At 43.4% G+C, this 24850-nt stretch overlaps 1 protein-coding gene across 1 annotated transcript in view; it reads left to right on the forward strand.

The window, feature by feature from the left end:
• Positions 1 to 19808, forward strand: part of PCDH19 (protocadherin 19) — a 231501-nt gene extending 211693 nt beyond the window's left edge. Inside the window, exon 5 of the mRNA XM_075132417.1 lies at positions 19555 to 19808. Within this exon, the coding sequence (XP_074988518.1) occupies positions 19555 to 19568 (14 nt within the window). The 3' untranslated portion in view covers positions 19569 to 19808. The remainder of the gene's footprint in view (positions 1 to 19554) is intronic.
• The last annotated feature ends 5042 nt before the right edge of the window (positions 19809 to 24850 follow it).

Raw genomic sequence — 24850 nt, forward strand, 5'->3', positions numbered from 1 at the left:
GGGAAGATTAAGTGACTTACTCAATGTCACACAGGAAATCTGTAGCAGAGCAAGGAATTGAACCTAGGTCTCCTGAGACCTAGGCTACTGTCTTAACCACAATTAATGCTTCAAAATGCTTTCTAAATCATGGGTCTGAGTCATCACTGTGTTATATCACTGATGTGGCACTGTTGAGAGCAATAGAATTAGCTAATTTAGACCCCATCATTTGGTGTTACCACTCAAGAAAGAGATCCTGGAGTCATGTTGGACAGTTCTCTGAAACCATCTGCTCAATGTGCAGTGGCAATCAAAAAAAGCTCACAGAATGCTGGGAACCATTAGGAAAGGGATAGATAATAAGACAGAAAATATCACAAGCCTATTATATAAATCCATGGGGCACCAACACCTTGAATACAGTGTGCAGTTCTGGTCGCCACATCTCAAAAAAGTTATATTCGAATTAGAAAATACACAGAGAAGGTCAACAAAAATGATTGGGGTATGGACCAGTTTCCATATGAGGAACAATTAAAAAGACTCGGGCTGTTCATTTTGGAAAAGAGATGACTAAGGGGGGTTATGATAGAAGTCTATAAAATCATGAAAGTTCAGGAGAAAATGAATAAGGAAAAGTTATTTACCCTTTCACTTAACACAAGAACCAGGGGTCACCAAATGAAATTAACGGGCAGATGGTTTAAAACAAACAGAAGGAAATAGTTCTTCTCACGGTGCACAGTCAACTTGTGGAACTCAATGCCAGGAGAATGTTGTGAAGGCCAAAAGTATAATTGGGTTAAAAAATGAATTAGATAAATTCATGGAGGATAGGTCTATCAACGGCTATTAGCCAAGATGGTCAGGGATGCCACCTTATGCTCTGGGTGACCCTAAACCTCTGACTGCCAGAAGCTGGGAGTAGATGACGGGGTGGATAGCTCAGTAATTGCCCTCCTTTGTTTCGTTCACTCTGAAGCATCTGGCACCAGCCACTCTTGGAAGACAGGAAACAGGGCTAGATAGACCATTGGTCTGACCCCGTATGTCCATTCTTATGTTTTTGTCATTGCTCACAGTCATTAGAAGACAAAAAGCACTATGTAACTGCACAGTATTAGAACTACTTTTAATTACACCCCTTCGATCATCTGGAAGCAGTGTTTTTCAAACTGGCTGATCGGCCACTGATAGTCTGCATGCATCTGCAAGATGAGCCACAGGGCTTCTTCTGTCATAATCATAAAGCATCTTGCAGCTGAAATGTTTCCAGCTTCATCACCGTTTTATCCCAGTCTCAGACTCTTGGACTGCCCCATAGAACGTAGGGTACAATCTTGGTTAGGCAGGAAGAGGGACTGGATGATCCAGCAGGACTTATCTGTTTCTAATGGTTTCATCTCAGTGATGTGTGAGCCATCCTGGAAACTGAGTGTGTTGCACTCCCAGCTCTCCCAGCTGGTGGCACCTTTAGTGTCTTTCACAAAATGAAAGGAAAGGCAAGCACCATGCTAGGGTCAAATGGAACAAGCAGTGGCTCAGGAAAGGGTGAAGGAGTCCCCTTAATAATAAGTTGTAAGGGAAAAAACAAATAGCTTATAAAAGGAACACAACAGTTGGGCCCTATTTGCTGCCCGTCCATAGACGGCAGGGAATGAATACTTAAGACTCATACAGCTCATTGACAGCTGCCGTTTGGTGCCTTGTACTAACTGTTGTGCCCTTCCTGAACGCAAAACAAAATGAATGTTTCTACATTTAAACAAAAGAATTGTGGTGAGGATTAACTGATGCTGCCCCTGTACCATCTCCGAACCAGCCGTAGTGAGATACCCAGCCCAAATAACTTTGGAGTAAATGCTCATCAGATCTCTCATGGCCTGTTGTGTGGATGATGTGTCACTGAAGGTGGGGTGGGGAGAAGAGAGATGAATTGTTTTCTGACAACTTGGCTGTTTTTATTCTTGAGCAAAGAGTTCTGGTTACAATGGTGGCTGCTCGGCAGTGCATATTCAGTACAGCGCACAGGGAATTAATTAGTTGTGTACATCTCGAGGGAGTTATTCCGCTACTGGCCGGGGCAATGCGGTAATAATCTGCCTCTTAATAACATCAGGGTTGCAGCCATGACTTTTTGCTGTGGTAATAGCACTAGGTCTGCTGCGGCTTGAGTTTTGCCCCCAATACCTTGTTTTATTTCACTTCCCTAAGGAGGTAAGATGACCTACTGGACCTGAATTCTGTCGGGAAGCAGATATGGACCTAATCCCTGTGGCTGCAGTCGAGTTCCTAAATGTGTGGTGCTGAGGCTGCAGCCATATGTGAGGGATGCTGCTGCTGAACCTGCCCAAGGACACTTTTGTGAATGTGCATCAGGCAATTTTTTGTTGTTGTTCAACTTGATCTTATATTTTCATCTTGAGCTGATTGCAAACTAGGCTGGGATACTAATTGCCTAGTGGAGTAAGACCAGAAACTGGCCACAGGCCCTCCATGGCAGTAGCTGTTTGATGTCAGCTCTGCCATCTTTAACCTAGATGAAGTTTTAAACTATCTGCAAGTTTTAAATTTGCCTTATTACAACTTTTAACACCTCCCACCCTTCTGGATACTCTGAAAGTGTGACATGTGCTCACACGTGTATCGATGATGCATTTTTGATCTCTATTGATTATGTTTAAAGACCCACTCACTTGATGCTACAGAAAATAATCTATACATGCATGTGTAGCTATGCTTCAGGGAATCTCACATGAAAAGACAGGGCTGGCTTTACGTGTGCTTGCCTCCTTCGCTCCAGACAATGCGTTACCAGTGTACGATACCTCGCAAATGGGGGAATGACTGTGTAGTGTACAACGCCAGGTACTTGAGGAGACCCTGCCCTTAACGGCAGGGCTTCAGCGACTGCAGCCTGAAAGGAGAAATAATTCCTCCATGTTCTAATCCTGGAAAAGTCTCTGTTGTATTAAGGCCTCTAGCCATAGTTGCATATGACCCTTCTGGGGACTTTAACTCGATGCACAAATAATTTAGCAGGAGCCCTGTTTGAACCTTCATGTTCCAACCTCAACTGCCCCTCTCAGCCAGCCAGCTGAAGTGACTGGTCTCTTCCCCTCAGAATGGGGCTGCAGCCTTCATTCCTATAGCCATGATGGCAAATGCACTTGGCTGAATTATGCCCTTGGGTAAATTCACAACTCCTATTGACTTTAAACTTTCACCTTATTATGCAGAATTTGGTCCTATGGAGCCCATCTTGTCCCTTCCTCCCTGGCTGCAGGGTGCTTTATGACCCTGTAAACATATGGTCCCCTGCACAAGGCAGGGGAAATGGAAATTCAGGGCAATTGAACCAGTATTTCCCCCTCATGGTCCAGCAAGGACACCCACTCTAGGCTCCCAGCTCCTCAGCCATCACTTTGCTTGGGCAGAGACCTGCATCTTTCTTCCTTCTGACCAAGGTTTTTTCCAGGCTGCACCAGGATATCCCCAGCAGGACAGATTGCATAAACCGGCCATCTCTTCAAAGGCTATGAAAGGGGTAATGGCCCACAGTTTTAAGTTACCCTGCAGCTCTTTCAAAGCAAGCACATTTATTCTTAAGGTGAAAGCACTGTAGAGAAAACACATTAAAAACAATGCCTACATTCATCCTAATAAGCTTACCGGAGATCACCCTCCTCCCATTTCTGCAAGGGGTTGGTGTCAGTTCTTCCAGCCCTTTCCTAGGGCTTTGGACAGAAGGTCCCATCCATTTGCTAGATGAGAAAGAAGGCCTTGAGAGAGTTTAACTCAGGCTATGTATCCAAAAGTCCTTTCTTTGTCTATGGGCCTCTGGAGAATCCTGTTTGAATTAGTATAAGCAAGGCTGACCAGGAGCTGGTGCCTCTCTGGAGGTGGGTACAGCCTGAGTGAATTGGCCTAATCCCCTCCCCACCACAGACACACTGTTTTCAGTTCCTGGAGGTGCTGGGGTTACCCTTCCCCATGGAATTCCATACAATCCCTGGCCCACAATAATATATTAACTTAATGCAGTAAGATCTCCCAAAGCTATTGCAGGAAATTTCCAGATCAACATCTTTTGCATGGGCTGGAGCCTGTTTTATATAGGCTCCCTGTCCAGTGTTGCACAGGAGAGGAGGAGAAGGGGTGGGACCAGAGGATCTGTAATGGCATGGAGTCTACAGCTCTTTGCAGTGGTGGAAAAGAAGGATGTATCTGCCCAGTCACTTAGGCTGGGGGTAGCAGGATGATTTGGCCCTATATGAGTAGGTATTTTCAGGGTTATTGATCTGGAAGATCATCTGCACCATAAAACATGTAAAAGTTTAATAAGAGTCAGTAAAATGTGTCACAGGACCGGCCAGGTGTATTCCCTCATGAATGTATTACATTTTAGAGCAATGGGCCTGATTAAAAATCTTGCTTATAGTTTCTCTCATTCCATAAAGTGCCCATTTCATGCACTGTGGGAACACTTTGTCCAGCTCAACCCTACACTCAAGTGTGGAAGGGGAGCAAAATTGGGTCTGCCCTCTGATCCAGAGTGATTCAGATGATGCTGATAGCAGGCGTGAATACCAAGTATCAAATCTTAATTTATTATGGTGGATAGGAAGTGAATGTTAAAGCATTCCAACCACCCATACAGCCGCAGGCAAGCTACAGTTATGTGAATTATTTTAGACTGTTTCAGCTCTAGTTAATAAGTTCCCAAGAAGAACATAATTGGAGCAGGCTTTGCTGTTACTAGTAGAAGAATTTAATGTTCAAAGGAGTTGTGCCATAAAAGACATCAGAGACGTTAAAGGTTGCAAGCAGAATTAACAAAACAAGCTCCATGAGGGAGCTGTCAATAAATGGCTAAATCAAATAAGTTCCCGTTCCAGTCTGGTTCTGGTAAAGTTCTTGGCTGCCTCTGAATGGTGTTTGTTCAGGCATGCTGCAAAGACAGAGCAATTCTGCAAAGCCAACATCGATTTGAAATTTAAATCTGATGTAGTAACTTAAGCATTTTAAAATGCCTCTGAATCAATGAAAATGATTCAAGGCAAAATCCAGATGGCCACGTAGCTACTGTATATAATACCAGCCAAAGGCCGATATCTTTCTGAACAAGAATACCTCTTAGCGTGGACTTAGTTTTCAAAGCATCTTAAATGCTGCAAAATACCCATCCTAGGAAAGTCTATAATATGAGTCTTTTTTTCCCTAGTAATCATCAATCCTGTCATTAGGATTCTGATATGATTCTTTATGGATATTGTTCTGCTTCATGCTTCTCAGTGCTCAGAAAATTTATCATGTGCATTGGAGGTCTGAGCCACTGAATGCAGAGCAGGCTGAAAAACATGGAGAGCTAGCCTGAGAATGTTCCATTGGCCTGGCTGTATCTTCTATTATTTGCAGTTGACCAGAAAGCTAGAATATGATATAGCAACTCCAGCTGGATTAGAGGAAAAGTACTGTATTTGTGGGTGTCTTAGGCTCTTCAGAGATAGCGTTGAGGGCAAAATCTGAACCTTGATAACGCTTTGCCCTTGTGTTTATAGATCTCAGAATGCTGTGCAAACATTAATGGGGCTAGGACAAACAACCCCTGGTTAGGTGAGTAAATAAGGATTATTAGCTCCAGTCACACCTGATGGATCTGAGAGAGATGGAGGTTAAGGCCAAAGTTTTGAAAAGTGCTATCATTAGAGCTCCCTTCTGTGAGGCATGCAAAATCAGTTACACTTGTTGAAATTGTGGATGTATATGACTTGCCTAGGCCACTGGACTAGGTGGACCACTCGTTTGGTCTGCCAAATATTATGTTTTGATAAAGTTAGAACCTGTGTGTGTCTGTCTGATAGTGAGCCCTCCTTCGTACCCTTTTATTTATTGTAGAAAGACTACAGCCCCCTGGACAGGAGACCTTCAGTGATCAAGAATACCCTCTGTCAGCAGCATGCATTTTTGGGTACAACCAGTGGTCATTATATCAACACCTGGGAAGGAAGGATGGTCTACTGGGTGGGGCACTGTAATGGGATTCAGGAAACCTTGGTTCAATTTCTGTCTCTGCCACAGATTTCTTGGGAGATCTTGAACAAGTGACTTAATCTACCTGCAAAAAGAACAGGAGAACTTGTGGCACCATAGAGACTAACAAATTTATTTGAGCATAAGCTTTCATGGGCTACAGTCCACTTCATCAGATGCATAGAATGGAACATATAGTAAGAAGATATATATATACACACAGAGAACATGAAAAGGTGGAAGTTGCCATACCAACTCTAAGAGGCTAATTAATTAAGATGGCCCATTTCGGACAGTTGACAAGAAGGTGTGAGGATACTTTACATGGGGAAATAGATTCAATTTGTGTAATGACCCAGCCACTCTATTCAAGCCCAAGTTAATGGTATCTAGTTTGCAAATTAATTCCAGTTCAGCAGTTTCTCGTTGGAGCCTGTTTCTGAAGCTTTTCTGTTGCAAAATTGCCACCTTTAAGTCTGTTACTGAGTGACCAGAGAGGTTGAAGTGTTCTCCTACTGGTTTTTGAATGTTTTGATTTCTGATGTCAGATTTGTGTCCATTTATTCTTTTGCATAGAGACTGTCTGGTGTGGCCAATGTACGTGGCAGAGGGGCATTGCTGGCACATGATGGCATATATCACATTGGTAGATGTGCCAGTGAACGAGCCCCTGATAGTGTGGTTGATGTGATTAGGTCCTATGATGGTGTCACTTGAATAGCTATGTGGACAGAGTTGGTCTTTGTTGCAAGGATAGGTTTCTGGGTTAGTGTTTTTGTTGAGTGGTATGTGGTTGCTGGTGAGTATTTGCTTCAGGTTGGGGGGCTGTCTGTAAGCGAGGACTGGTCTGTCTCCCAAGATCCGTGAGAGTGAAGGATCGTCTTTCAGGATAGGTTGTAGCTCTTTGATGATGCACTGGAGAGGTTTTAGTTGGGGGCTGAAGGTGATGGCTAGTGGCGTTCTATTATTTTCTTTGTTTGGCCTGTCCTGTAGTAGGTGACTTCTGGGTACTCTTCTGGCTCTGTCAATCTGTTTATTCAAAAACCGGTAGGAGGCTAACTGCGGGAAGGATTTCTTTTCAGCCACAGGCAAACAGCCCAGTACGAATGGCCTCTGAATGTCCCCTTAATTAAATTCCCTTATTTCAACCAGGTTACCATGAATGATATCACTCTCCTGAGAATAACACAGAGAGAGAAAGAATGGATGTTGCTTGAATGCCAGCAACACTGGGACCATACTTTGCCAGGCTTTGTCATGCAATGATACCAGATTACTTGCTACAAACATGGCGTGGTAAAGTGTCCTACCATGGAGGACAGAATAAGGCTGCTCTCCCCAGAAACCTTCTGCAAAGGCTTTTAGAGTATCTCCAGGAGAGCTTCATGGAGATGTTCCTGAAGGATTTCTGCTCCATCCCCAGACACGTTAACAGACTTTTCCAGTAGCTGTACTGGCCGCGAATGCATCCCAAGTCCTCAGGGCTACTTACTCATTAAAAAACGCTTGCTTTTATAACATGTATTATATTTAAAAAGGTACACTCACCAGAGCTGCCTTCTCCGGCTTGGTTGGGTTGGGAGGGTATTTCAGTCAGGGTGATAAAAAGATCCTGGCTGTCAGGGAGAACGGTGTGCTCTCCTCAAGCTCGTCCTCCTCCTCTTCATCTTCCCCGTCCGCAAAATCCTCAGGCATGGCGGAGAGTACCCCACCATCGGCGTCCACGGACGGGGTGGGGTAATGGTGGCAGCACCTCCTAGAATTGCATGCAGCTTAGTGTAGAAGCAGCATGTCTGGGGCTCTGTCCCAGAGTATCTGTTTGATTCTTTGGTTTTCTGGTACGCTTGTCTGAGCTCCTTAAGTTTCACGTGGCACTGTGTTGCGTCCCTGCTGTAGCCTCTGTCCCTCCTGGCCTCGGAGATTTTTTGAAATGTTTTGGCATTTCATCTTTTGGAACGTAGTTCTGATAGCACGGATTCCTCTCCCCCTACAGTGATCAGATCCAGTACCTCCCGTTCAGTCCATTTTGGAGCTCTATTTCGATTCTGGGGCTCCATGGTCACCTGTGTTGATGAGCTCTGCATAGTCACCTGTGCTGATGAGCTCGCCTGGCCAAACAGGAAATGAGATTCAAAAGTTCCCGGGTCTTTTCTTGTACACCTGGCCAGTGCATCCGAGTTCAGAGTGCTGTCCAGAGTGGTCACAATGGTGTACTGTGGGATAGCTCCCAGGGGCCAATACCTTCGAATCGCATCCACACTAACCCTAATTCGAAATGGCGATGTCAATTTCAACGCTAATCCCCTCGTTGGGGAGGAGTACAGAAATTGGTTTTAAGAGCCCTTTATGTTGAAAAAAATGGCTTCGTTGTGTGGACAGGTGCAGGGTTAATTCGATTTAACGCTGCTAAATCCGACATAAACTTGTAGTGTAGACCAGGCCTCAGTAACAGACTTAAAGGTGGCAATTTTGCAACAGAAAAGCTTCAAAAACAGACTCCAATGAGAAACTGCTGAACTGGAATTAATTTGCAAACTAGATACCATTAACTTGGGCTTGAATAGAGACTGGGAGTGGCTGGGTCATTACACAAATTGAATCTATTTCCCCATGTTAAGTAGCCTCACACCTTCTTGTCAGCTGTCTGAAATGGGCCATCTTGATTATCACTACAAAAGTTTTTTTCTCCTGCTGATAATAGCTCATCTTAATTAATTAGCCTCTTAGAGTTGGTATGGCAACTTCCACCTTTTCATGGTCTCTGTATGTATATGTATATCTTCTTACTATATGTTCCATTCTATGCATTTGATGAAGTGGGTTGTAGCTCACGAAAGCTTATGCTCAAATAAATTTGTTCGTCTCTAAGATGCCACAAGTACTCCTGTTCTTTTTGCGGATACAGACTAACACGGCTGCTACTCTGAAACCGTAATCTACCTGGTGCCTCAGTTCCCCATCTGTAAAATGGAGATGATACTTCCCTACCTCACAGGGATGATATGAGGGCAAAATCTATGAATTGATAGTTGTGCTCAGCTACTATGGTGCTGAGAGCTGTATAAATACCTAGGGAGGCTTGTTGTTAATCCACTGGATTGGCACTCAGGAGATCTGGGTTCAATGCTTGGCTCTGATACAGTCCCTCTGTGACTCTGGGCTGTCACTTTGTCTCTCTGTGCCTCACTTCCCCATTGGTAAAAGAGGACAATACTTCCCCCACCTCACAGGGGTGTTTTGAAGATTAAAATCCATTCCTGATTGTGAGGTGCCCAGAGATGACAGTGAGGAGGAGGGCCACTCACGTCCCTAGACTGGCATAGTAATTCTCCAAAATCAGCCTGGGGCTCAGTCTGTAGGTACTGCAATGTCAAAATCCATCATTTTTGAAAAATCTGCATTGAAACACTTTGGAACTGTTAGAGGAATCATATATTGATGTAGCTTTATTTTCTTCATGTGGCTCTCGGCATGCTGCCACCCACACAAGTCTATTCTAAATCATTGTGCTGCTGTGTTTGAACCTTTAGTAACAGGGAGTTTTTTCCAGCAATTGAATTCATGTTTAGAGTTGTGGGGTTTATTTTTTTTTTGTATACAAATTAAGTTCCCTGTTGGTACAAATAGAAATTTCTAATAAGCCTTGAGGTGCAAAGAAAATGTGGGAATGAGAACTGGCACTGGGCAAAGCTTGTGGAATGAGCTCCAAAAGCCAGGAGAGGCTGATCTGGGTTTAAGTTTTGGTACACTCTGAAAACTCGCTCCAGATTCTGTGCAAAATTCTAATTAAACCTGGCCTTAAAGCTCAAGGGAGTCCAGACTGATCTATCCATGAAACAGAACGAGACCACATTCAATTAATTTGAAAGGTAGCAAATTCATTCACTGATGAACAAAAATAACTTTTCACAGATTGGGTAACTGGGCTGTGGAACTCATTGCCACAGGGTGCCCCTGAAACCAAGAACTTAGAAGATTCAAAGGACGATTGTACATTTAGGGGATAATAAGAATATCCAGAGTTAAAATAGTTAATGCTAACAAAATTAATGCCTCTAGGCCTTACAGCAATCTTAACTATTTGGGATTAGGATGAGGCCTTCACTGGGGGTAGATTATGCCACAACTGTCCACTGCAGGGTTTCCTGCCCCTTCCTCAGAAGCAGCTGATTCAGCCCCCGTGAGAGGGAGGATACTGGACTACATGGACCATGGGTCTCATCCAGCATGGCGGTTCCTGTCTTTTGATTTGTACCTGGGCAAGAGGTGGCGGCATTTTGCTTTTGAGTATTTTGAGAGACAAGAATCAGCAGAGGAGCAAGGGGACTTGCTGGTGGGAAAGAGGAGTGGGAAGAGTGGGGAGACAGAGTGGGGAGGGAAACAGAGGAAGAGAAGAAGCCAGTGGGGCTTTGTGTAGGCACAAGGATCTGTCCATATGGCAGGGTGATGTGGGAAAGAAGGGAGCAAATGGAGTAGGATAGTCAATGGGAGACAGAAAAACAGGGGCAGACAAAGAGTGAGGAGGGAGGGAATGTTGGAAGGTTAAACAGGAGGAAGAGCTCGAAAGAGAAATCTTGGGGGAGGAGAGAGAGGGGAGAGATGCCTTCCAAATGCCTGTGGGGGTGTGGCGTGGCCATCCACTTTCTGAGCACTCTGGAATGGGGTAGGAGGCTTCCCCTTCATAAGGCCAACAATTGGGTAATGGAGTCTGTGGGTGGGGGAGAGGTGTGGGGCCCGGAGGAGGCCCCTGTGGCTTCAGACAAGCAGGTGAACTCTGGGATGCTTATCTGAGCCGATCATGGGCAACAGGCCTTTTGAAGTTCCCCACTGTAGCTTTTTACATGTATCATGGTGAGCTTGTCCTAAGATGTTCTCTTTGCCAGTGCTGGCACTGAGTCTGGTTCGTACTTGCCCTTTTGTCGTGCAGAGTTGCTATTTTGATGAAACCTCATCCCAGGACAACCTATGGGGCACAGCTTGTAGCACTGTGTAGGTCAGAGTCCTGGTGAGAGAGGACAGCTTCCAACGCAGTTGGAAAGGTGCATCGGTTTGGGTCAGTCCCAATGTAACTTCATACCCACAACCATTTGCACAACCCCATGGAGGGGCTAGTCCCTAATGGGGTCCCTGGCTCAGATGGAGAATTCTTCCTTTAAAATATGGGTATCTACATACGGAACAACATTATCACTGAGCATCTCCACCTCTTTCTGTCCTCTCCATTCGGAGGAGAAAAGTTGTTTGCTCTCTTCTCTTCCCTCTCACCTGGGTCCCCAGAGCTGCTGGGACCAAACAAGAGACTAGGGTATCCCAATGGGCTCATTTACTTTCCCACCCCTACTTTCCATCCTTCCGCTCAGGGGATCAGATTCTAGATGCTCATTTTTTTAACCTGTGCTCCTAAGCTTTTTCTGCAGCTGGAGGTTGGAAGAGCTCCCTTTGCCCAGCTCTCGTGGCAATGTAAAAATATAACCCTGTGGAATCTAATGGGGATGCTGAAATGGTTTATCCTGGCAAGGCTGAGATCATGAAACTCTGAGTTCATCCTCACTTAGGAAAGATAGAGGCTGTCTTGTGATGCAGCTTCTTGCAACTTCAATTGCAGATTGGATGGGGTGAGTGCATGAATTAACTCCCCAAATGCAACCATTTTTTTCCATCCAAATGAAAAGGAATTGGTGCTTCAGGCTCCCAGTTTGGCTTAATGTGCCAAAGGGTTGGGAGAGAGTCAGAGGATAAAGTGAGAGCACTGATTCTAGTTCAGGCATTGAGCCCGACTGTCCTGGAGCCAGTGGGCACTGGACAAGCCTGTTGCTGGGCGTAGAGAATTGGGATCTGCAGCGAGTGGGTTCTGTTATGAAAGCTGAAGGCAGCATGAGGAATGCCAGCCTACACTGAGAAGGGAAACGTTTTCCAGCTGCCCCTGACGGAGATGCAGAGGAGGGATCCACCAAGGGAAACAGGTCTCTGGTGCCAGCCCACACACTCATCACAGGCGGTCTCCTTAATGCCTCACTTTGATTTGTACTTTAGCTGCTGCGTTTGGGCTGGCGGAAAACGACAATCCATGGCTCCTTCCATTTACTGCCCTTTCGTCCTCTCTGAAACATCATTAGCTACAGGGCAGAGACATATTACATGGCTATTATTTATCAATTGATTCAGAACCCAGATGGGTATTCCAGACTAACAGTTGGTTAGATAACCTGTGCTCATTTCCAGCAGGGACAACATCTGCCTGCACATATCGATGTTGGTATTTATGTGTAACCTTTAACCAGGACAAAGCATGGCTATGGGGAAAAGTTGCACGGTTTTCAAATATGGGCACCAGGTTACAGCACGCAGTTTTTCATCTCACACCCAAATCAACACACAAATATCTGTTTTAGGTGCCTGAGTTTGTGTATCAGGCTCACGATGTATTATAAAATAATTATGAGGCACGGGGCTCAGAAATGGTTAATTTTTTGTTTATTTCTCATCCTGCACTTCTATGCTGCATAATCCATCATAACTAGATAGGTGCTTAGTACAGTAGCTCAATGATCATTCAAGTACTGGTAAACCTGTAATATTTGCAATTTTTGTCTATTGGAGACACCTTGCCATTCACTCTATTCTCATCCTCTCCTTTAGAGGCAAAGCATCTCTATCTGCCTCAGCAGCATCTTTAAGAACAAAAACAAGTCGGCAGGTCTCAGTTTTGATCCTTTTTATCTGATCTGCTGTGAAGTCACCTCATTTGATTCGGGCAATAATGATACTGAATGAGGAAATGGATATTTCCAAAATAGTGGCAATGAAAATATTCCCTATCAGGGGAATCTAGTTTATTATCTAGCCACTTAAAAGGTAAAATATCCAGAGGGGAAGATATTATGTTAGCAGGTATAGCTTATAGGCAATAAGGTACAATGGCATTCCCTAACCTCTTGAATACATTCACAGACATTGTAGAAAACAAGTTATGCTGAATCGAATATGTAAAGACAATAGCATCAAATCTTTTTAGTCATTTTGGCCTCAAAGGTATTTAGGCACCATTGAAATCAGCGGAAGTTAGGGGCCAATATATCTTTGTGTTCATCAGACCTGGGATGGGTGGATGTGGCTCATGATCCATATTTGTCATTTCTTGTTAGCGCTGCATCATCTGCTGGCCTTGGGCTGTTTGCAGCTCAAAGCAGAAAAGCAGTAGCAAGGGAAGCACTTTGGTTCTGTTCAACAGCACATCTGCTTTTCTGCACTAGGCATCTCTCACAAACAGCGGATCCACTGGGAAAGGTTGCTGAGGAAATGTGCCTCTAGATGCCCCATGTTTGTCTGGGCTAATATTTTACTTCATGGGACAGCAAATATCTTTAGTGTCACTTACTAAGAGTGGTGATAACTCTTGCATGGCTTGGTTGGTGGAGCAGCCCACATTATTACGGTTTTGCTGTCTTGGGTCTTATCCTTGACCTTATTTTACAATATTTTCTTTCTCTTTCTTTCTCCTTTTTGGTATGCCTGGAGCCTTATTTAGGTCCCAATTCATCAAATTACTATGATTTATTGTTTGTACTATTGTAGTGGCTAGGAGCCGCAGTCATGGACCAGGACCCCATTGTCTTAGGCACTGTACAAACACAGAACAAAAAGAAAATCCATGCCCCCAAAATAAAAAAACCCACCAGCACATCTTTAAGCCCCATTAGTGCTACTTAAGCACATGTTTTAGAGCTTTGCTGAATCTGGAAACAGCCAGAGCAGCAGCAGCAGCAAAGGTATCTTGTATCTTAAGGTTCAACGGCTACAGTAGAAGACCCTGCAGAATGAATGATTAATGGGACCCAGAGAAGCTAGTGTAACCCACACATGTCCTGGGTGTGGTGTTCTGTCCCAGCTAGTAGGACTGAGACCACTTAGAGAGAGAGAGAGAGATAAAATGAGTCTGCTCTATAACCTTACCTAACAGCAAGCTAGCTTTTAGCTCCTGAGGTAGAGGCTCCTGCACTAAGCTCCAGAGGTCCCCGGTTCGATCCTGCCTGATGACAACCAGGGTCTGTTGGTGTTCCACTAGGGTAAACTTTCTCCTTGGTGATTTTTGCCCTTTACATTCATGACCCACTGACTTGACTTAGAAAAAACTTTCTACTTCAAAATAATTCCTCCATCGTATTTTTTTCCCCAGTGAGCACTGAGCATTTCTGAAAATCTGGCCACTTCTTTTAGGTGCCTGAATGAGACTTGAGCTCTTAAAAACCCAGCCCTTGGTGGTCTCAGTGCAAACTCACCTCCACTTCAAGAAGTAATTAGCGCTCTTGTTGGCAGCCTCCAAGGATTCAGTGGGCCGGGACAGAGAACTCCCCTAGGCAAAGTTTTACTTTCTCATCTTTAGTGCTACTCCTGCAGAAGTAGATTGACGTGTTTATTTGATGGAAACGTCACCTGAGGTTTTACTGTTTTAGGTTTGCAGCATGGGTCATAAGATGTGAAATATCTGTTTGCATTTGCAGTAAAACAGCTAAGAGAGATTTCTTAACGTGGCTCGCCCCCCCCCCCCCCCCCCCAAAAAAAAAAGTGAACAACCTTTAGGTCAAGTGACAGCATTATGACTGTTCTCTGGTGCAGCAAATACCTACAAAGGCTTGTAACCATATCCATCAGACAGCTAATTACCTATGTGCAGGGATTGTCACAGTGGAAGTAAAGTAATGCAATTCATGAGAAATAATGACAGGATAAGGTACAGACAGAGGGGCAGTTACACTGATTCATAGATTCATAGATATTTAGGTCAGAAGGGACCATTATGATCATCTAGTCTGACCTCCTGCACAACGCAGGCCACAGAATTTCACCCACCACTCCTACAAAAAAAAAACCCTCACACCTATATCTGTGCTATTGAAGTCCTCAAATCGTAGTTTAAAGACTTCAAGGAGCAGAGAATCCTCCAGCAAGTGACCCGTGCCCCATGCTACAGAGGAAGGTGAAAAACCTCCAGGGCCTCTTCCAATCTGCCCTGGAGCAAAATTCCTTCCCGACCCCAAATATGGCAATCAGCTAAACCCTGAGCATATGGGCAAGATTCATCAGCCAGATACTACAGAAAATTCTTTCCTGGGTAACTTGGATCTCACCCCATCTAATAGCCCATCAGAGGCCATTGGGCCTATTTACCATGAATATTTAATTACCAAAACCATGTTATCCCATCATACCATCTCCTCCATAAACTTATCGAGTTTAATCTTAAAGCCAGATAGATATTTTGCCCCCACTGCTTCCCTCGGAAGGCTATTCCAAAACTTCACTCCTCTGATGGTTAAAAACCTTCGTCTAATTTCTAGTCTAAATTTCCTAGTGGCCAGTTTATATCCATTTGTTCTTGTGTCCACATTGGTACTGAGCTTAAATAATTCCTCTCCCTCTCCGGTATTTATCCCTCTGATATATTTATAGAGAGCAATCATATCTCCCCTCAACCTTCTTTTAGTTAGGCTAAACAAGCCAAGCTCCCTGAGTCTCCTTTCATAAGACAAGTTTTCCATTCCTCGGATCATCCTAGTAGCCCTTCTCTGTACCTGTTCCAGTTTGAATTCATCCTTCTTAAACATGGGAGACCAGAACTGCACACAGTATTCCAGGTGAGGTCTCACCAGTGCCTTGTATAACGGTACTAAAACCTCTTTATCGCTACTGGAAATACCTCTCCTGATGCATCCCAAGACTGCATTAGCTTTTTTCACTGCCATATCACATTGGCGGCTCATAGTCATCCTATGATCAACCAATACTCCAAGGTCCTTTTCCTCCTCCATTACTTCTAATTGATGCGTCCCTAGCTTATAACTAAAATTCTTGTTATTCATCCCCAAATGCATGACCTTACACTTCTCACTATTAAATTTCATCCTATTACTATTACTCCAGTTTACAAGGTCATCCAGATCCTCCTGTAGGATATCCCTATCCTTCTCTAAATTGACAATACCTCCCAGCTTTGTATCATCCGCAAACTTTATTAGCACACTCCCACTTTTTGTGCCAAGGTCAGTAATAAAAAGATTAAATAATATTGGTCCCAAAACCGATCCTTGAGGAACTCCACTGGTAACCTCCCTCCAGCCTGACAGTTCACCTTTCAGTAGGACCTGTTGTAGTCTCCCCTTTAACCAATTCCTTATCCACCTTTCAATTTTCCTATTGATCCCCATCTTATCCAATTTAACTAATAATTCCCCATGTGGCATGGTATCAAATGCCTTACTAAAATCTAGGTAAATTAGATCCACTGCGTTTCCTTTGTCTAAAAAATCTGTTACTTTCTCAAAAAAGGAGATCAGGTTGGTTTGGCACGATCTACCTTTTGTAAAACCATGTTGTATTTTGTCCCATTTACCATTGACTTCAATGTCCTTAACTACCTTCTCCTTCAAAATTTTTTCCAAGACCTTGCATACTACAGATGTCAAACTAACAGGCCTATAACTACCCGGATCACTTTTTTTCCCTTTCTTAAAAATAGGAACTATGTTAGCAATTCTCCAATCATACGGTACAACCCCTGAGTTTACAGATTCATTAAAAATTCTTGCTAATGGGCTTGCAATTTCCTGTGCCAATTCCTTTAATATTCTTGGATGAAGATTATCTGGGCCCCCCGATTTAGTCCCATTAAGCTGTTTGAGTTTCGCTTCTACCTCAAATATGGTAATGTCTACCTCCATATCCTCATTCCCATTTGTCATGCTACCATGCTGATGATGAGGCCAAGACACAGAGAGGGGTGCAGATGTAGCTCAGGTTTAACCCAATAAACCCAGCCCATAGTACAAAATAAAGGAACAATATTTATGTATTATATTTGTCTAACTGTAGCACCTGGGGGCTCCATTCATGGACCCCAGTTGTGCTAGGTGCTATACATACGCAGAACAGTAGGTGGTCCCTGCCTGAAAGAGCTTATTAACTTAATATGAGACAAAGAGATAATAAATGGGTACAGACAAGGGAGTACAAGGAGACAATGAGACAGTATTGACTAGCATAATCAGCAGTGGGCTCAGCACACCAGTGGCCTGACCATTCGGCATCATGGCAAAGGCTAGTTTGAAGGAGGGATGCATCTCCCACATGTGATGAGGGAGCATCTCCCACGTGTGAGGGGCAGCAGGAGAGACGTCCAAAGGGGCTTGTTTGAAAATGTATGGCGATGGAGCTGGCATGATGAGCCAGTCAGAGATGGGACTGATCTCTCAATAGTGGATACTGCATCTTCCAGCTGAAGATCTTCTTCAAAGAGCTTTCCAAACATGAAGCATCACAACCCGCACTGAGTATTGTGATCATCCCTCTTTTACAAATGGGGAAACTGAGGAACAGAGATAAAGTGATTTGCCCAAGGCCACACATCAGGTCAATAGCAGAGTTAGAAGTTGAACCCAGGACTGCTGACTTGAGCTTTCCTGTTCTAACCAGCAGACAGCACAGTGAAACTGTGATGAAGGCATTTACTTGCAGTTCAAATGGCAGAAAAGTATGGGGCAATAGAAATGAAACTTCAGATGACAACGTAAAAACATGTTGTCATAAATTTTGGTCCATATAGGATTTGCACTCGTGTCATTGTATTGTACACTATAGACATCGAAAGAGCTCAGATCTTTTGGCTTGAATACACTGGGCCCTAATTCTTGAGCCATATGGAAAAATCTCTGGTAGCTGTTAGCACTGGTAGCCTATGGCTCACAGCTGAGCAGTTCCGATTCCATTTTGTAGAGGGCTGTGATACATCCGGTCTAGCTGTTCCTTGTATGTAGAAGTTGCAGAGCCAGAAAATAAAGATAAATGAAGGATTCAACTCAAAAGAGAGAAGAGCTCAGGTTTTTACAGCATACCTGTAGTATGCAATCACAGTGCTGCAGCAGTCTCTATGACAGTCCATCCTGTTTGCGGGATGAAATGAAGAGATGCTGGGAAAAGAAGAGAAATGTGCTGTCTGAACTTTGTCAAGGAAAGTGCACTGCAAGAGCTGTTTCATTTGAAGAAATATCACCTGTACCTGGCTGTTGGGTAAACTCCAAAAAACCAACCCAACCTGTCAAGGGAACTTTCCACTGTGATATATCAGAGCGACATCCTGGATTATTTGCTGTCTTTGTGAGAGAGTAGTGAGCTGTGGAAACCTGGGTATTCATCTTGGCTGGCACATCTAGAGCTGAGCACCATCTCTATAAGAAGGCCATCCCTTCTGTACCATAAAGTATGTCAAGGCTTGGTTGGTGCTGCTGAAGTGAAATTTGAAAATGTTGAGAAAAAACAACACAACTATATTGTGAGAGCTGCAGAGTGTAAAGAGCAATGGACAAAATTTACAAAGGTATTTAGATGCCTAAAGATGCAGGGAGACACCATGTGGGATTTTCCAAAGTGTCGCTCTGCACCTAATTTGAGCACGTAAGTTCCTTTTTAATTTTGGCCCATCTTGTCTCTTTTGGTTGTAATCTCTTCAGGACAGGTATTACCTCTCCCTATGGGTTTGTACACAGCCTAGCACAATGGCAACCTGTGGTCTCTGTGAGATACTGGAACATACAAATAAGGGTAACAACATCTTGTCTACTACAGTAATAGTGACTATATAGCACCTTGCTAGAAAGACTGATGGATTTGTGACTGTGAGGGAAAGGGAAGCAAAGGCAGCATTTTGCAGTGTTCTGTTAATTTGGACAAATGTGGTTTGAAAGAAAGTATAAAATGAATAACACAAATGTTCTCCATTTAGCTGCATGTTGGTGAAAGTGACTCTCAGAGGTTTTGCCCAGTTCTGCTCCAGGGAACCTTACTTTCCAGTTCTACACAAAGTCATTGCCTTTCACAGGGGAATGCACGATCTGCTCTTCTCATACCTCCCAGCTCCAAAAGGAGAAGCATTTAGGACACTTAGGCCAGGTGTACCCTACCACTTAATTTGGTATAATTTATGCCTCTCGGGGGTGTGAATAAGTCACCCCCCTGAGCGACGTATATTACACTGACCCTAGCACTGGTGTCTACAGCGCTATGTTGGCAGGAGAGCTTCTCCCTCCAACATAGCTATGGCCTCTCGCGGAGGTGGGTTTATTATGTAAATGTATGGAAGTAGCGCTTCTAGTGTACACTAGCCTTACTAACACTGTTACAGCTCATTAGGCTATCCTTCTCCTAATGACCAGAGCCCATGTAGGTACCAGCACTGTGCATCATGTCAACTCCCATATGTTAACTGTAATCAAAGTAACAGGTAAGTGGTGTTTACTGCCGGAGCTAAAATGTTTTACATGGAAGTTTTAGGGTGTGTCTAGGAAAGAGAATAAACGTGGATTATCTTTATTTTGTCTTTCTGGAAACTTCATATGTTTCCTCTGGCTTCTGACCATAATTCATCACTAAATGATTTAGCCCAGGCCAATTTCCATTTTTCATTGAAATAATCTAGTAACAAAAAGGATGAGGCATTCTGCAAGAAGGTATGTGACCAAGTAATCATTCTGCCTTCATATCCCTTAGGGGGGAATTATTAGAGATGAGATGACCTTCCTGGCTACCCACCATTACCATTGTAACAAGGATGGATGATGGGACCCACTTGACATGCAGCCAAATGCAGACTGAGTAGAGTGTTTGGTACCTGAACCTGAAAACGACAAGGATTTGATGGAAAGAACGTGTGAGAAGAGTGAGAGATTGGAGCACTTTTGGGAAAGTTGGGAATCTGGCTACACTGTATCCCCTTTAAAATACACAGCACTCAGACTTGTGGTGAGTGACGCTTGCTACCCTCCTTGTGTGACCTCAGGGCACCTTGAGGGGCTTGTTAAATTTTCTTTAGTGGGAAATACACGCCTGCTTCCAGAGCAATGAGAGCCAGAAGACCTGGGTTCTATTACTTGCTCTGCCACTCACTTGCTGTGTGACCTTGCACAAGTTACTTCACCTCTGTGTGGGTCACTTTCCCCACTTGTCTAATAGGCATTATGATTTTCATCTGTCTTTTTTTTTACAGGGCATTGAGATCCTTGGATGGTGAGTATAAAGTATTATCTGTCCTATAAAACTACAGGAAAAAACAAGGCAAATATTAATATTTTACATTGATAGAACCCCTTTTACCCCAAAGGATCTGAAAGAACTTTACAAACTATTTCAGTACATTACTCAAAACTCACATTCACTTCTAGGACTGGGAAAGGGACTACAAAATTTAGCTTTATATATACACAATGTCTTAACGTGTCATGGAAATACAGCCTTATCTGAACTGGAACAGAGCAGTGTTTAGCAGAACTGAAACTGCAGAGAAAATTTCAGGAGACTGAATGCAGTTACTCCAACTGGAATTTGGCCAGTAGTTAAGAGGACCGGGACCATAACCATTAAGCAATGTATTAAGCTTGATGCCAGGTCTCATAAGTGATGTGGAAACCTTATTGGCTTCTGAAGAGGATAGGTTGCTCCAGTTTGAACTTTGTTACAGACTAGCTATAGTGTAATGAGAAGTGGGAAGAGAGTACCAAGGGATCTTACTTGACCACAAGTGATACAGACCTAGGCATTCATCAAGGCTTTTTTATACAAGTAGTGTGTGTAGGTTTTTTAAAATATGTTTAAATTTCAGATGAGCTGCTATAAGAGTTTGCAAGGGAAAAGTGAGCCAGGCTTTGTGTCTTTTCTTTACAAACCGCAGTCCAGGCCTTATAGGAAAAGAAAAGAAACATAATAGATGCCCAAGAATTTACATGCTAAGAATCAGCAAAGTAAGGGCATGGATGCATGAGCCAAGCATGTTCACATAACCAAACGTCTGAAAGAAGATGAATGATTCCAATTTGTCCTACAGCATGTATGTGCCATTAAGATAGAGCATTGCTAAGTATTCTGCTGATGAGTTAGTTGAATCTGAAGTCCTCCAACTTCATTCTCTGGTTTATCCTCAGGAACAGTTCTACAAAGAGCATGATTTATCATTATCTTTATGGTGATCTGCCTTGATTTATTGGTGAAATTATGATGATGGATCATACTTAATTATGATAATTAAAAGACATCAAAAATGTAATCGTCTCTTCATCATTTATCTTATAAAGAAAAGAAGAAAAAAACCCTGGTATTTAAAAACCCGAATTCTAGGTGTTGATAAAATTAGAATATGTTTTATTCATACCATGACAGTGATCTTTCATCATTGGATTTCCTTCTCCCCCACTTCTAGGAGTTTCACTTTGGAGGCATTAGGGAAGGATGTGGAAGCGGGGCTTTAACCAAACATAGTCAGTGGTCCCAGTTCTGCAATGAGTGCCAGGTGGGCAGAGGCCTATGTGGAACCCCACTGAAGTCAATGGGGCTCCTTCTGGGCATAGAGATCGCTCACACAGAACCACCTGTGGGTCAGGACCATGTGAAAACCTTGGTGGCTGCTGGTGAGGCCAGCTTGCCTCAGGTTTCACCCTGTTCAAAGACTAGCATAGTTGACTGTGAGTGGCTGTGTGAAAAGCAACTCAACCGCCCAGGAGGGTTTGGAATAAAAGGAGAATCCCATCAGAAAGTTAGGAAACAAGCATGCTCGGGTCAGCTGGGGTTTCTTTAGTGTCTTTAAAAAGAGTCAAGTAATTATCGACCAGTTAAATTGAACTTTGCTGTAGAATAGTCAAAGTGTAATCATAAAATCAAATAATAATGACTAAAAGGAGAATCCTCGGTATTGAGAGAAAATGGCCAGTGGCTCCAGGTAGCTCAGTGGGGGTTGGAGAAGAAACGTTTCTTCCTTGGGAGAGAGACATTGGTTCCCAGTACCATTGTTGCTTGCATTACTGGAGCTCCTAGCAGCTCCAGCTGAGACAGGGGACCCTTTTTCTCGGAGACTCTAGAATGTAAATCGACAGGATAGGAAGTATGGTTGTCCTCCATGAATGGATGGCAAACTGAAAGGCCACACAAGTCTATGTGCCGGTCGTGAAAGATAACAGCTATGGCAGCCTCACAGCATGGTGAAGCAGTACCACATTCTGTAAACTGAAAATATTATCGAGGGAGGGTAACTCTAGTCTCCCTTTGCCCCTAACTCATTAGTGTATGCATATTTACAGGAGAACAAGCCCTGTAATGTCTCCAGACAGCTACACCGATGAACTCATTTAGCTATTATAAAATGTATAACTCTAACATGATGGAAATATATGTGCTCATTTTTCATCCTTGTTTAGGGTGAGGCTATGGCTTACCCTGTGTGTCTGGACAGGGAAGAAAGGGGTACAGAGCCACACCTCACTCCCATGTGCAGGCTACCTGCCTCCCAGGTCTCAGTGTGGGGTCTCAGCCACCATTCTCCGTCCCACATAGATGGGTTGCAGGTGTCCGGGTCTTGGTTCCATCCCCACGGACCTACTGGCCAGCATAGACCAGAGGACAATGTAACTTGCATCAGGTGTAGGGCTGACACAGATTCTTTCCCCCCTGGAGTGAGGAATGACTCCAAGTTTCAGTTTGGTCTCTGGTCTTGTCCATCTTCAGAGCTAAAGCAGAGCCCTTGGGTAGCATGATTTTGATCCCTTCATTTAAAGTATTTTCTCTTCCTGCCAATAGGGCAAATACTTTCAGTGACTTCCCCACTTGCTGTGGGTCCTGTGTGCACTTACCACACTACTCATCTTAAGAAGCAAGTGTTTTTGCAGTGACAATTGAAAGAAATTAAGAATGGCACATCATGATCATTTATATCATGTGTATCTCAGAAAGTTCATCAATTCATATTACATTAGGGAATATGTAAATAAATGTGCACTCATTTGGCATAGTCCTCAGAGCAATTATTCTTCAGTTGATTTAGTACACTTGATAAAAATAAAGGTTAAGGAGAATGTTAATTTAGGACTTTTTTTTCCACTAGATTTTATAAAGTGTTAACATGCAGATTAATTCCAGGCTTTATAATATTGCATCCATTTCCCTGTCACATAAGAACAACTGACATAAATCAGAGGATGGGCCCGATCCTGCTGCCATGAAACTCAAAGAGAGTTTTGCCATTGACTTCCACAGGAGCATCACCGATGTCAAAGCCTAGACATAATATGAATTTAATGCAAGGCACGTTAGAGCTCTGCTAAGAACATGCTCACTGGAGCATAATAAATCATGAGAGAGATGGTGGTGTGAGAATTCCTGGGGACGGGGGAAAACGGGCAAAGAGTTGGTGGCAGAACTAATTCTATTCTGAGCTAATGAGAAAAATCAGTGTCTGGAGATGCTGTTGGATACAAGGAAAATCTCAGCCCAGATGAGTTAGAATCTCAGTTTCTCAAGTCCATTGTGGGATTGGAGACAGGACTAAAAGGACGGGAATCTGATTCTCACCCTAAAGCTGCTAATACAAGACATTTGCTTAAATGGAAGAGATTTGCCAAGGAGTCTGGAGAAAGACACCAGACACAAGGACCTAATACATGGACATGGGCCAGCCCAGCTGGTTAGCTTCAGGAACATCTATGTGTGTATGAAAGCTGAATTCACTGCAGAGGTAACAAACTCATTGTAAGTAGCAGAGGATGCTAATTTTGTGACTCATAAAGTGTCCTTACTGGTCAGTCTTGGATGCTCTATAGGTATCAGACATGGGATGGGGCTTAGTGTTCTGACTTCCTAGGAAAGAAACAGTTCTGAAACATGGCAGGGTTGTGGGAGTGAGTGGAATAAAGAAGGGGCAAATAGAAAAATGGGATAAGAGGTAGAAACCAATGGCCTAGTTACTGTGATTTACCAAGGTAAGCGTATGCATTGAACAAAAGATTCCTCCATGGTCGTCTTGCAGCATGATCACATTTCTCTGTACTTTATCAGTGCCATATGTTGTGGTGCAGATTTCAAGGGATTCCTTAAAAACCATTGACAGACAAATACAAAAATACTTGGGCACTTGGTTCAGGTAAATGAAATGCCAGAGAAAGCAGGATATTTTGTGAGTGACTATTGGTCCCATTTTCAAAACTGGTTTCTAAAGCTCAGCTCCTCAAAGGTATTTAGGACCTTGGAGGATCTGAATCTAAAAGTGCAGGTGGACATTAGATGCACACAGTTTGATAGATCAGTTTGAGGCCACTTGGGGACTGTATGACACCTCCACTCCCCGTTTCCCCCCGCCCAAATATCTGAGGTTAACTATTAACCGTAGCTCTTCTATGTGGGAGTGCATGGCCTTTCCATTAGATCACCACTTAGGCCCTCTGTCTTCAGTTAAGTTTATTTGGGTTTTATATTAGGAAGCTGCAAGCTCTGTGTGGGGTTCCAAAGTTCAGAATTCTTTCTCCAAACTTCTGCTAAAGAAGCATCTATTTCTGTTGGAGGAGGTCAGTTGGCATGTGGAAGTTTCCTGAAGAATGTGGCAGAAGTCATTGGATGAAGTACTGGAAAACAGACTGTACAGAGATGGACAGTGTGGCCGGATAAGAGGTTTTCCATCCCTAATCTCTATGATTTTAGTATTTGTTTCTATCATTTATGGGTCTCTGTCTTGGACCTGGGTTGGTATTGTACCGTCTTTCTTTATTTTTGTATACAGAAACATTGTGTGATGTGTAGAGTTGAGCAAAAAAATTGCAGTGAATGTTTTGATAAATGTTGCCTGTTTGTGAATTATCCACAAGCAATTAGTGATTTACTCAAATTTGTTCATTGCTAGATGATTACGTGATGAATAATTTGGGTGAGTGAGTCTTGGCCTCTAGGCTGCATGGGAGCAGTTCACTGAAAAATATTTATTTGATTTGAACTGTTTTGGTTAGCTTTGATTGGACAAGTAGGTCATAAGGTG

The sequence above is a fragment of the Caretta caretta genome, chromosome 9 (genome assembly GCF_965140235.1).
Source record: "Caretta caretta isolate rCarCar2 chromosome 9, rCarCar1.hap1, whole genome shotgun sequence".
In the NCBI taxonomy this organism is placed as follows: Eukaryota; Metazoa; Chordata; order Testudines; family Cheloniidae; genus Caretta; species Caretta caretta.